Here is a 14113-nt window from a genome sequence, read left to right as displayed (position 1 = left end):
ACCTGCACTGGGCAGTCCGCCGGGATAAACCTGCACTGGGCAGTCCGCCGGGATAAACCTGCACTGGGCAGTCCGCCGGGATAAACCTGCACTGGACAGTTCACTAGAAGCCCATGCCATGTTCAGGCTGAGACTGAATGCAAAGCTTTGCCCACTGGTTTGTTATATTATGTACGAGAGGTCGAAGTGAACTCTGGAGTTATGTCATCACAAGGGAAACAGGACTCAGAACATTTTAGTATGTTGGGTTACATTGTGGAGGCATTGGAAGCAGAAAGAAATAACCCCCCATCTTTCCCATTCCTGGGATTCCATCTCAGTGAAGACGTGTGGACTACCCAGCCCTTGCACGGCCTGGCCTCTCATCTCCCACAGCTCTAAGAAGCCAACTCACCTCTTCTGCCCAAGACTGAATTGCAAAGACGGACAGCACCAGCAGAAATGCCACCTGAAAAACACATCAATTCTCTGTGGGGTCGTCACTCAACGAGGGGCTCAATAGGAGACAGAGGGTACCCAGGAACAACAGTCATTCCTTAGAGGGGGCCAGCAGTCTGCTTTTCGACTTTAAAAAGTAGAAAACATACATTTACCCGCTCGGCAGGCCCTTGTTGAGTTCGTGTTATTTGTTAGACACATGGTGGGCAGGTGAGCAGAGAAGGACTCTCTTATCAGGGGAAAAGCTGGCGCGAGTCACACCCACTTTGGGATTAGTGAACAAATTATGTCCTCTAAGGGGAAAATTGTCAATTTCTTGAGACTGAGGTAATGAACCATTTAAAATGAACCCATGAGTGACATGGTCACAATGGGTTTTTAAGGACAGCTATGGAAAAAAGATTCTAGTTAACCTTTGCAACCCTCTCCTCAGATCTCTCTCCTGGTGCCTGGGACTCTAGCAATAACCTATGTGCAGACACCCTGCAGTCTGCTTTCATGGGGCTCCTCCCCACCTTGGGCTGGATACCTCAGACACTCCTGCATGTTCTATTCAGTGGGTCTGGACTAGAAGTTGGGATAGGTGAATCCACTGACCATCTCGGTGGATGCCTAGCGAGAGCACAGGATGTGTCCTTGGCCCCCAATCCCTCCTACCCTGCAAGGTTGGCACAGCTTGACTCTAAGCGTGCACTTAAGGCTTAGAACTCCTTCTGAGAGGGGACACTGTCCATCTGACAGTCTTTGTCCCTTTCGGGCTTCACAGTGTTCATCTTTCTCTGTTAGCAGGTGAGTGCAGCAAACAAGAGGCAGAAGCTGGGACAGGGCTTCCACCCTGAATCCCAGCACACAGGTGGGGCCATGGAGTCCGGTATCAGTCAGGGGGGGGGAGTCACTGAAGGGCTCATTTTACCTTAATAAAGAGTTTAGACACCAGATCACTCTGGTTTCTTTAAGTTCACCTAGTTACTACTGTGCACGGGGCCCAAGACAGAGAAACCCCATCCTGAACTCCATGTTTACAGATCTGTAGACTTCAGTCCCCTCTGTCTCTGTCTCCTCAATTTCACAACGAGGGCAGCAATGCGTGCTGTGCACTGTGGGCACACAAGCAGAGGTGATTGTCCACGAGGAAAACTGGGGCTCAGCACAGTTTGGTGGTGGCCGTTCTCACTCTTATTGCAGACATTGTTTTTAAAGCACTTCTCTTTCAGATGACAAGTGTAACTACTCTCAGATGCCTGCACCCCTCACAAAGCCATGAGAAGAGATTGCTATTAAACAGCCTCCAAATAAAATCTTCACATATTTCCATTTTTTCTTTATACATTTTGAGTAAACCCAAGAAATATAGGCAGTGGACATACAAATATTCAACATTATTCCTGGTCCCCTAACATCATAAATTCAACCCCAGAGGTATAGAAGGGCACAGTGTTTGTCTAAGACCCTTGAAGTCCACAGCACATTGGATACAAGCAACAGAAGCAGAAGTTCAGAGAACGTGAATGCATACTCACGGGGATTTTCATTTTGCCCAAAGAGAAGGATCTGGAGTGAGTGCAGACGCCTGTGCAGTGTCCAGTCTTTATATTGGCATGAAGAGGTGAAAACCTTTCTCCTGAGTGGTCATGTCAGAAAAGATTGAGCCCATTATCTGGGTCACACCTTGGCAAACTCCCTAATCAGGATGGAGACCTAACCACATCCCAGGTATCAGTGAAGTTTGTTAATCAGTACTGAAAACTCCCCATTGGTCACTCTGCAAACACGCCTAGCTTATCTGTCCCAATTGGGCTCCCACCCTGTAACAATACTACAGACTCTTGCTCTTCCCACATAGACTTGGAAGGGGCATACTGGCTCCTTCTCCTGAATGTAAAGCCCTTAAGACTTCGGGGCCCCACTCAGGGTCCCTTCACCACTGCTCTGCTTGTTGAATTTGTCTGCGTCAGCATCAGACATGCAAACAGAGGTGAGGATAGTGTTTGGGAGCTTGTCTTGGAATATGAACAGCCTGGTGGCTGTCTTTCCTTCCTTTCCAGTCGGCAGCAGTCTGCAGAGATACATGAGGAACAAAATTTGGGAGTTTACTGGCACTGACCCAATGTTTTAGGTGGACCCTGTCCAGGGCACCATGAACAATGGGGACACATCTCTTCTTACCTTAAGAAACTCTCAGATTTTGCAAAGATTGGGAAAGGAAAGCAAAGCTTAGTTTGAGTAAATTTTATAGTTAGAAATTGCTAGTTAGATTGTGAGGACGGGGTCATGAACTTATCAGGCAACGGGGATTTTGTTTTTAACTCCACTGTAAATTGTGAAATACTGAGCAAGAAGCTAAAATGAACAACCAATGTTTTAAAGAAGAGAGTTTTTAGAAGTGGACATTAAGGGGTCCCTGGCTCTCCAGAGCTCCGCTGCCTTGGCTGCTCAGCTGGAATGAGGCAATGGGTGTGTCTTTTTTTCTGAGATCACTGTGGCAGGAACGACTACAGTTCTACAGGACATCTGCCAAGGCTTTTCCATCCCTGACTTCAATGACATAGAGATGCAAGAAGGCCAGGGTTCTCAACAGGATCGCCTTTCAAACATGTGGGTACCCGCTACCTCGTTTACCCATCCCCAGGAGCTCCAAGTCCGTAGTAGGCCTAATGATGACACTGCAAGCACTTATGGAACATGTCCTGGTGCTTTCTAAACACTTGGAGCATACTAATTCAGCGGTCCTTACGGTCCTGTTCCCATTTCCCAGCAGAAGCACCAAGATGCAGGGAAGTTAAAGTAACTAACTGCTTGGGACCACACAACTTCCAAAGGCGAAAGCTGAGGCTTGAACGTGGTCTGGCGCCAGAGTTCACCATCTTAGACACAACTCCTCCCAGACTGTGGGAGGCAGCACAAGTTCTCGGCTTGCTGAAGTGGGCCAGGAGCAGGCTTCTGTGCCTAGATTGCTCCCAGCTCAAAGACAGCCTTGGAAATTGTGAGGCTTGGCCACAGCTCCACTGAAAACTTCACTAGGGGAATGTGAAGCTAGCTGCATGGACAAACATTGCTAAGGACGAACCCCTGCATATGCCTGCCAGTGCCACATACACGAGGGGCCTGTGATGAGCTCAGCCACGCCTGGGATCCGCTGCAGCCCAGCAGGAGCGTGAGGCACTTGCGGGTGTGGGGACTTCCAAAGCATTCACTTACAGGGCTGTTTCAACTCCCGCAGGCCTTGTTCTTTATAACTTATGCTTTTAGTCTTGCTTTAAAAAAATGTTACCAATGTCCTTAATGCATTTTCCTACGTGTTCTTAAAGTCCTGCTTTTCACATTCAATTTTACTATTACTTCTAAGTGTAGAATGAGACTTCAATACAGTGTTTTTTTCCACTTAGACATCCAGTAGTTCCAACATCTGTTAGTAAATAGTGTAGCTCTTTGCCTCTAACTTCTAAAGCCAGGCGGTTTCCATGGAAATAGCATCCTGCTTGCTGCCTCCATATTTCATTGGTTCACTTAGCATTCAACAGTGATGGCTCCCAGGTCCACAGATGAAGTCTGAAACCCAGTAGACCAAATCCCCCAAATGCTACTACTTCTAAATGTTCCTGCCATCCTGTGAAGTTCCTTTCTGTTTTCTCTGTCTTGATTCTTACAGAATTACTGTATTCTTTGTCTGATGTCTTGAGCTGAATGAACATTACTCTGAACATTGAGTCTCTCTTGTTATTTTAAATGGAAGCATTGGGAAATAATAGATTTACCACTAAGTACATTTTATTTTCTTCATGTAACTATTTTACCTTTTAAAAAGGTTCTTAATTCCTGTTGTGATTTGTTTTCTCTTTAACCCAGTTATTAAGGTACTTTTTTTTCAATTTCTTATATTCGGATGTGGAGCAATGGTATGAAGAAAACACACCCGCTCTTAACTTCTTCAAGCTGGCTGTAAGCACCCATGTTCGTGGCTCTTGGGGAAGAGCAGCCACAAGGCCCTGTCCAGATGGGAGGGAGTGGGTTGCCCATCACCCCAGCGTCAGCATCACTGCGGGTCTAGGCTCTGGAAACATTGCCTTGCCTACATTTTTCTCTTTGTTCAGACTTTTAAAAACTCCATCAAGTATATAATCAAGTCAAGAACTCGGAGCTTGGCGTTTAATTCGCTCTATAGTCTTCCTCCAAAGGAACCTGGAAAGTAAGATGTGAGAAGTTGCTCCAGATCTTGATTGTACCTCAAAAGCCAGGTGTTAGGGGCTGGGTCCCCAGCATGTCGTGCTATGGAGGCCAAGGCAGGAAGAGGAACAGTTATGAGGTGGGGTCTAGTGTAGGAAGTTAAATCAGTAGGGGTGTGTCCTTGAAGACAGGCTGTTGAGACCCTGGTGTTCTCTCTCCCACCCTCTGTGTGTGTGCGTATGTGTGCACGTGCACACACACTCTCTCTCTGTTGTCTCTCTGTGTGTGCATGTGTGTGCTCCCTCTCTCTCTGTTGTCTCTGTGTGTGTGTGCATGTGTGTGCTCCCTCTCTCTCTGTTGTCTCTGTGTGTGTGTGTGTATGTATGTGCTCTCTCTCCATGTTGTCTCTTTGTGTGTGCTCTCTCTCCGTGTTGTCTCTGTGTGTGTGTTTGTGTGTGCATGTATGTGCTATCTCTCTCCGTGTTGTCTCTGTGTGTGCATGTGTGCATGTATGTGCTCTCTCTCCGTGTTGTCTCTCTCTGTGTGTGTGTGCTCTCTCTCTATCCATCCATCTCTCCATTTTCCAGCTTCCAAAAACTGAAGAGAGCTCCTCTGCCATGTGGTCTCATCACGATGCACAAGGTCACAACAATCTCAAAGCAAGGAGCCAAGGAGCCATCACCTGAAAGCCATGAAACAGCGCTAAAATGAATCTTTCTTCCTTTGAGGTTATCATCTCGGGCATTTTGTCGCAGTGACAGAGAACTGGGTAACACAGAAGGAAATCATCTAAGTGAAGGAAAGGAAAGGAGCCTGTGGGAGCAGAAAGAAGCTTATGTACCTAGCTGAGGGGCCACTCCTCCCGCCACTCCCATTCCCCCCTCCCAGCAGGCCACACCCTCCTAACCTCCTCCCACTGTCCTCCTCCTCCCACGCTCCGCTTGCCATTGCCTGTCCTCTCCTCTCCACCCCGCTGTCACTTCTTCCTCCTTTTCCCCACACTATGTCAGTGGTGACCACTGGAGAAGTGGTCTCATGACCCAAACCAAGGATCTCTGAGAATTGTCTGCACCAGAAAATGTAAGACACTATTAAAAACAGTAAATGTGAATGTATGGGATTAGGATTGCACAAGAATCCAAAACCTAAACTGTACTGGCCTGGTGTATCATCTATAAACAAGAAAAATCATGATTATAGTGTTCATTGTTTTCTTTGAAAATAACTCGTTTCCTATGATGACCCTAAAGTCTCTCTCATGACCCTCAGCTGGAGAGAACGAGCTGAGAACTCCTCACATCGCCTTCAGACATCGACAGGACGATCAGCAAAATGCACCAGGAGCAGTAAGCTCAGAATGCGGCCTCCCTAAAATCATTGCTATTACTATAGACAAAGTAACCATAGAAATCATCAGAGAATTCAGGACTCAGGCAGAACTATTAATGTAAAATAAAAGTAAGATGTCTGGAAAAATTTGCAAGTATATTAAGTTTAGAAATCAATTTTAAATAAGCCATAGATTAAAGAGGAACCCATATGGAAATTAAAGACATTTTTAATTAAATGGATGTCAATGCTTATGTTAGGATACTTGTCTTAAGAAAATTGAAAACAGGGGCCAGAAAGATGGCTCAGTGGTTAAGAGCATTGTCTGCTTTTCCAGAGGATCCAAGTTTGATTCCTAGCACTTACATGATGGCTCACAGCTGCCTAAAACTCCAGTTCCAGGGGATCCAGTGCCTGCTCCTGAGTGAGGGCGTGGATGCAAGGCCAGGCTCGGGCACAGGCAGAAGCTGCTTTCTCTGGGAGCTTTTGCTGGTTTCCTATGAGGCTCACAACTGTGAGTCCTGGTGTCTTCTCCCAACTTCCACACTCTTGGAAAACAGTGCTAAACAGGATTCCTGTTCTCTGATACCTCACTCTCTTTACTTCTGGGGATAGGGATACCATTTTTCTCAGTACACATAAAGTTGGGCAACAACCATGTAACTTGTTGGGTTAACAAATACCAGGAATGTAAAGTAAAAAAAAAAAAAGAAAAGAGATTTTAAAGTTAATATCACAGTTATTCCAAACTACCCTTGAGCAGAAAGGCAAGGGAGGCATAATAAGGACAAGAGCAGAAGCCCGTGTGGCTGAGAACGGGAGGGAGAGGGTGAAGCGTGACCAGTGACTTGTCGAATCTGCCAGTGACTTGTCGAATCTGCCAGTGACTTGTCTAATCTGCCAGTGAGGCTGAGACCCTGCAGCTGAACAGTCCAAGAGAATAAAGAGGAGGCATTGACTTCTCACCAGGAATAAAAGGAAAATCATTTACAAAAACAAAAAGCTGCACAGACATGAGGTCCATACTGAAGGAAGATTCCTCGGGGAGCTGCTAGCAGGGAGTGGAACCAGGCCACCAGAGAGAAGTGTGTTGCAGCCAACAAAGCTGAAAGGAGCTGGAGATCTGAAGAGTGCTTTGACATCAGACATGGAGATGCAAAGTTTGGAGTTTGCCTCGCTAGTTTTTGGTCTTGGTTTGGTCCAGTACTTCCTCACATGCTCCCTTTCCTCTGTTTTAGAATGGTAATGTATACCCTGTGCCATTATATGTTGGAAGTATGTGATCTTCTTTTTGATTTTGATTTTGATTTTACAGGACGTTACAGTTAAGAGATTACATGAATCTCAGAAGAGACTTTGAACTTGAGACTTTTAAATAAGTTTGAGACTGTTATAGACTATGGGGACTTTTGAAGTTAAACTGAATGCGTTTTTGCATTATGATATGGCTACAAGCCTATGGGGGCCAGGGAATGGAGTGTGGTGGTTTGAAAGAAAATGTCCCCCATAGAAAGTGGTACTATTGGGAGGCGTGGCTTTGTTGGAGTGGGTGTGTCCTTATTGTGGGAAGTGTTGCTGTGAGGGGTGGGCTTTGAGGTCTCCTTTGCTCAACCTAGACCCAGTGACACAGTTCACTTCCTGTTGCCTTTGAATCAAGATGCAGAACTCTCAGCTTCTTCTCCAGCACCATGTCGGCGCATGCTGCATTGTCCCACCACGATGATAATGGACTAAACCTCTGAAACTGTAAGCCACCTATAATGCTTTCACTTATAAGAGTTGCTATGGCACCGGGCAGTGGTGGCGCACGCCTTTAATCCCAGCACTCGGGAGGCAGAGGCAGGCAGATCTCTGTGAGTTCGAGACCAGCCTGGTCTACAGAGCTAGTTCCAGGACAGGCTCCAAAGCCACAGAGAAACCCTGTCTCGAAAAACCAAAAAAAAAAAAAAAAAAAAGAGTTGCTATGGCCATGGTATCTCTTCACAGCATAGAAACCCTAACAAGTACTTGGGGAACCTCACACTATACTCCTACATAACACATAGATTAAAGAATACTTAAGAGAATTATAAAGAAATAAACTCAGAAGTTACTGCAAATATCGCTTTCTGCTAGAATATCACATATCAAATTTTATCATGGTTTCTACAACTTTCTATGATTTCATTTTTTGGTCAGAGAATAAGTGTTGTGTTGCTCTCTACAAGTGATATTTAAAAGGTGGAATTGAAGGCTCTGGCAATAGCGCTCAGCCATGCTAGTGTGGGGTGTGAAGACTTACAGTTTGGGGTTGGCTGAAGAAACTTTTGTGGTTGATTCATAGTTTAAAGTCCATTAAAATGAATAGAAACTGCAGAAAACTCAGCATGTTTGAGAGCTAATGAGAGTGTTTTGGTGTGAAGCCTGAAGCGTGGTGGTGGCATCTCTTTCTTCAATGTGTTGGGCTGGCTTGAGAGTGTTGGGACAACTTACACGTTCAGAACAGAGTGGCTCCCACAGACAGAAGGCAGCAAGACAAAAGACAAACCAACAGCAACACTGAAGAGATCAACAGAAGAAGAGAAGCAGGAGGCTGATGGGAGAGAAGAAGCAACAGCTGAGGGAGGAGTCTCCGTGCAAGAAGAGTGAGGAGGGGGACAGAGACGACACCACCTTATCAGGGATTCCGAGGTTGAGTTTCCCCCACTGCAGCAGCTGCAGCTTCTCCACTTACCCTGATGCCAAACTGCAGTGGGCAGAGCTATGAGGAGGGGACATCAAAAGGCATGATTCTTTTGAAAGTTGTCTAGGGTGTATGTGTGTGTGTGTATGTGTGCACGCGTGTGTGTTGTGGGTGGGGAGGTTATCCATTGATGAGGAAGGTAAAGATAAGGGATGCTTTCTCTGTTCATTTTGTTTCCTTAGAGTTGGAGCACTTTGGTCACACACCAGCAGAAAGAGGTGGCAGTTTGAAAGAAGGGAAAGGAAAGTCTCTGGATGGAGAAAATCAAGTCAAAGAAGGAGATACTGGTCCGGCAGTGTTAAAAGAATACATCCCCTGGAGGAGTTGTCATGGAGACTAGCTGAATGGGGAAGCTAGCAAGGTGGCAGCTCAAGCCTGGCCTATTGTAGATATGGGTATAGAGCCTAAAGCTATGGGCCCATTTCATGTCTGCATGTGTGATGAGGTAATCCTTCACTAAGCTCTAATCATGCAGGAGCAGGTGTAGGCGACAAGCCAACAGCAGGGCCCCTCAGCCCAGGGATGCTCCAGACAGCATCCACACGCGTGTTCCTCACTAAGGTAGACATTCTTCCTCAAAGACCTCCCTTTATTCGGTCTTGACAGCCCCTTATGACGTTTAAGGGCAAGTCACTTATGAAAAGATTAATAAGAAAGATTGCTTCTATTAGAGGTAACACCCATGACCATGAACTAAATAAAATATTAATTTAGTGGGAGGATCTGTAGCCTGTCAGAACATGGGTGTGGAAGAGGGGAAGGAGGGAGCGACAGGAGGTAGTGCTGGCGTGAAGGAAAGGGCTGGATGCTGGCAAAATCTAAATCCTGTAATGCCTCGGGCTCGCTGTGTAGGGAACTGTAGGTTCTTGGTAAGTTGAATAGCTCTAACTCCATTTTCTCTCTCTCTCTCTCTCTCTCTCTCTCTCTCTCTCTCTCTCTCTCTCTCTCGTGATTGAGTGAAATAACTAAAGGTTGTGAATGTCACGAATGTGATGTTATGAGTTCTCCTTGGGGCCACTGAGCCAAGCTCACACCACTGACTCTGTTGGACTCCATGGAGCTGTCCCACAGGCCTCAACCATGGGTTTGCCTCCTGGGTGGAGTCTCTAAGCACACCAGTGCAGGGAGGCCACAATCCTCTGAGCATTTGTCTTACAGCTCATGTGAGTGAGGGAGCCCCAAAGCATGAAGGGAAAGCATGGGCTCTAGGGGTTTGGGAAGGGCTCGTTCCACTATCACCGGCCATGATGTGCCTCGTTTAAGTTAAAGGGCTCCCTGGACCTCTTCCTGTTCTTACACTCCAGTATCCGTCCTGTGTACTTACATCACCTCTCAAGAAGGCCCACCTGTGGAGCCCAGTGCTTGATGGGAGTACAGGATGCTTTGTTTGGGGAGGCTGGCTTTTTCTTCTATCTCCCTTTTTTCTTGTGTGTGTGCACATGCACTCATCTATCTGTGCCTGGATGTCAGAGGTCAATGTCAAGTATCCTCCCCAATTATTCTCCACTTTGTTTTTGTGAGGCAGGGCTTCTTGCTGAGCCTGGAGCTCACTGATTGGCCACGCTGGCTGGCTAGCAAGTCCCAGAGACTCTCCTGCTTCTGCCTCTCTGGTGTTGGAGTTGAAGGCATGCATTGTCACTGCCTACACTAGAACCTGGGCCCTGGAGGACCACCCTGCGCCTATGACACCAAGGCAGCATGGGCTTTCAGGCACATCTCCGTGCTTTGTGATACGAGCACGGGCTGCTTTACAACTGGAAATCTCTTACAGCACTTAGGCTTCGCACCACTAGAGCACAGTGAATCACTGTGCAGTGGCTTCCAACACAGGCCTGAAGCTATCAACCTAGTAGCCCACTATGTGTGTGTGGGGAGGTGTCAATGGGATTGTTGTCTTGAACTAGATGAAGACAATTGCTTTTCACTCGAATCCAGTGAAAACTGTGAAGGGAAAACACCCCCGAATATAGACCTGCTTCACTAAGCCCTTCCAGGGACTGGAGACTGGGGGTGGGGTTGTGGGTAGAACATTGGTGAATGACTGTAAATGTCAGGATTCCCTGAGGCCCCGAGGATAGCATGGATTCCTCCAGAAGTGAAGAAGACATGTCCAGATACGCACGGTCTGGTAGAGACGGAGAGAAGGGAAGCAATGCCGACCAGTTGGCCTGCAGAAAACTGACTTACAGAGCCAAGTTTCGCTGGTCACAAAGGGCCACTGTCTTGGCTTACAGAGCCAAGCCTGCCTGCTGTTCTTGTGGTGCTACACTCCTTTACTTCCCGCTCTCCTTGCTCTTCCCTACTTCTGCCAGAGAGACTGCTGGGGGCACCTGGCTCTCTCTCTCTCTCTCTCTCTCTCTCTCTCTCTCTCTCTCTCTCTCTCTCTCTAGATCTAAGGGATGCTTGCTCATCCTTCAACGAGAGGCTCATCTAGGCCTGATGGCTAGGACCAAATGAACACACTTTATTCATGAGTTCTTTTACACATTGACTTTAAAGTGTTTCAGTATGAATGATTGGGGAACCGTGATATTGCTTCTAAATGGATAAGAGGCAGTTACAAACAACACCCTTGTCACCGCGGTGTCTGTTCTTCACATGGGCATCTCATGTTTTCTAGAAACTTCTTTTCAGAGTCATTAAGTGCATGGCCAGCTTTGACCGGTTTTCACAATGCTGAAAAACAAGGTTATTGACCAACATTCTCTTTATCTTTATATGATGATGAAATTACTAAGAAGAACTTTCTTCAGCAATTTTGTCCCAAATCTTGTGTGCAGCATTGAAACACTCCAAGTGACAACGAATTTGAGGCATGCATCGAAGTTTTGGGGGCTCAGACGGTTTGGCAAATGCAGCTGGACGGACTTAGACAAGCAGCAGCGGAGAGGCAGGGAGAGCTGTGTGTATTTGGAAGGTGACAGTCCCAAGAGAAACAGCTCGAGATGCCTCAGGAAAGACCGCCCCAACACTGCTGTAATTTGGAAAGAATTTCCCTCCTGTGCAAAAACAGCTATGTAACAAGCTTGGATCTTCTGGAATCAGAAACTTTCTACAACAATTATTCAAATGTTACTTTATCCTTCCCTGTTGCTGTTTTCTGGGTGTCTTCTTCTTGGTTAGAAGTAAAAACAGAAGAGCGATGAGAGCAGACTGTGCCACAAAGGCTGTTGGCCCTGGAACCTGTGCTACAGTCTTAGCGACAAGCAGGCAAACAAAGGCACAGTGTGACTTCTTCGCAGGCTAGAAACGTGTTCAACTATCACGTAACAGCTAACTTGGGGCAGCGACGGGATCTATCAGACTGATAGCCAAGTTCACAGAAAAACAATAAGAAGACAGAGACAGAATGTCTACCTGCGAGGCCATTCCTCACCCAACTAATACATAACAGGATTGGCATTTGGTCCTTAAGTACCAGAAAATAAGAACAGGACAGTTGCAGACTTCAAGGATACTACTAACACTCGCTGGTTCACACAGCAGGGGGAGCCTTGAGTATTTAAGAATGGAACTGTGCCCTGTTGGCAAACATTGCACCGAAGGAGGAAAACTACATTCAATAAGCCCAACTCTGCAAAACTCTAACTCTCCCTCCATGTGCGAGTGTGCTGTACACGGAATGCATCTAGATTGTTCCAGACAAAGAGTTTTCACTCAGCCTCACGTGGCAGGGTGTGGGCTGAAATGAAGTCATGGGTGTGTGCACTGGCCGATAAGTGATAGAAGGGCCTTGCTTGGGGGAAAACCCAGCGTTAACCTCTGTAGGAGGGCAGACTCTACCCGTGACCTGACTTGCTCCACACTAACCCCAGGGTCCTGGGGTCACACTGTCATCCAAGACTCCCCCATTGTGTCACCATGGCTGGCATACGGCAGCAATTCCCAGGTTACATCCCAAACTGGAAATGGATGAGGATGATGTACTCTCTCTAGCTTGGGCATCTCCATCTTCTCAAAGAACTTAAAGGCATCTAATGAGTATCATGTTTGTTAGTCTAAGTCCTGTGAGGTGACCAAAAAAAAAAAAAAAACATTGTTATGCCTTCCTTCCTTGAGGAAATCCAAGCCACAGACAGCATAGCTCTCAGGCAGAGAAGGAACAAGAGCCTTGGTCCTGCTGGGGAATCTAGGTCTTAAAGGAAACCAGAATGGAAGGGACAGGGCACACACATACACATGCACACATAAAAAGAAAAAAAAATGGTGAGACCAGTCCCCCAAATTCTAGCCAACTGGCCACCATAATGCAGTAAGCTACCAGTTATGTGTCCCACATGCTGGACTACAACAAGATTACCTACCTTTGCCACAGAGGGACAGTGTTTTCTGAGACCAAAAGAGTCCCCAATAAGGGCAATGATAGGGTACCCTTAAAACACAACTTTCCCAGAGAATGGCTTTGTCCATTGCTTCTGTTGCCTAAGCCTGCTGTCACCTCTGGTGTCCCAACACAGGGTAGCACTCCAAGCCCAGGCTTACACTGGATCAGAAACAGAGATAAAATAGGAACATGGTTGGAGAGGTGCTTTCTGGAAATTGTGGCTGTGCATTGTCATCCATTGCTCCTGATAAATTCATTGTGTTTGTTGGGATGAACTTGTAAGAGCTGCTAAGTTGCTGGTGCCATCCCAGCTGGGAATCAGATACCAATTTTAGATCTCTGGGTAGCCACACACTCACATCACACAGAGGTCACAGGAAGAAGCTAGTTGATTTACCATACTGTATGAGAGAGGAATCCTTTTCTTCTACCCATGGCAAGGTGAAAACCCAAGGCGCGGAGGAAAGAACAGACCTGAGCCTCCTGGCTCTCAGCTCCAACCAGGAGCTCCCACACAGATTCTCACACCCGAGGTATAGCCTAGTGGCAGCATTTCCCCCAAGAAATGAATCCTTACAGAAGCTAAAGTGTGTCTGGAAAATAATGAATAAGACATGCAGCAATGAGGGTCTATTCCCATTTATATTTAGGACATCATGGTGTAGTGCAAAATGGATGCCTAGAGGCCTTTTCGCTCATTTGCCACGTGACTATAAATGGTTCTTATCCAAAAGAGAGACCCTGGACATCTTGGTCTGTCTGTCTGTCATCTAACAGTATGTCTCCTATCATGAGCATCTACCACACCAGCATTTCACTGATCCACATGTCACCTTGAGTCCTTACTAAGGCGTGACACACAACACTGCGCTGGGAATTGGACAGGGACCCCCAAATCACCATCGGAGGCCAAATCTAAAACAGGGCCAATGCTACCACTCTGACCCCCACAGAGCTGTGGCAGTCTCTGAAGCAGAGGACGACATCTCCACTGCTCCCAACACCCAGCCCCAGGCTCTTGACCTTGTACAGTTAAAGAATGAACCTGAAATCTTCTGAGGATGAATTAAAACAGCAGGCCACTTTTACCCCAGCTGTTCTCATTCAGCCCTTCCAGCATTCTGGAAGACATCGAC

The 14113-nt window shown here is 46.7% G+C and overlaps 1 protein-coding gene across 1 annotated transcript in view; it reads right to left on the bottom strand.

The window, feature by feature from the left end:
* The window catches only part of Gkn2 (gastrokine 2), a 9197-nt gene extending 3850 nt beyond the window's left edge, over nucleotides 1-5347 (bottom strand). Inside the window, exons 1-2 of the mRNA XM_005365299.1 lie at nucleotides 5285-5347; nucleotides 395-448 (exon numbers count right to left, since the gene is read on the bottom strand). Coding sequence (XP_005365356.1) covers nucleotides 395-448; nucleotides 5285-5347 — 117 coding nt within the window. The remainder of the gene's footprint in view (nucleotides 1-394; nucleotides 449-5284) is intronic.
* Nucleotides 5348-14113: the final 8766 nt, after the last annotated feature.

The sequence above is a fragment of the Microtus ochrogaster genome, unplaced genomic scaffold (genome assembly GCF_000317375.1).
Source record: "Microtus ochrogaster isolate Prairie Vole_2 unplaced genomic scaffold, MicOch1.0 UNK1, whole genome shotgun sequence".
NCBI lineage: Eukaryota > Metazoa > Chordata > Mammalia > Rodentia > Cricetidae > Microtus > Microtus ochrogaster.
This window is presented reverse-complemented; position numbering and strand designations above follow the sequence as displayed.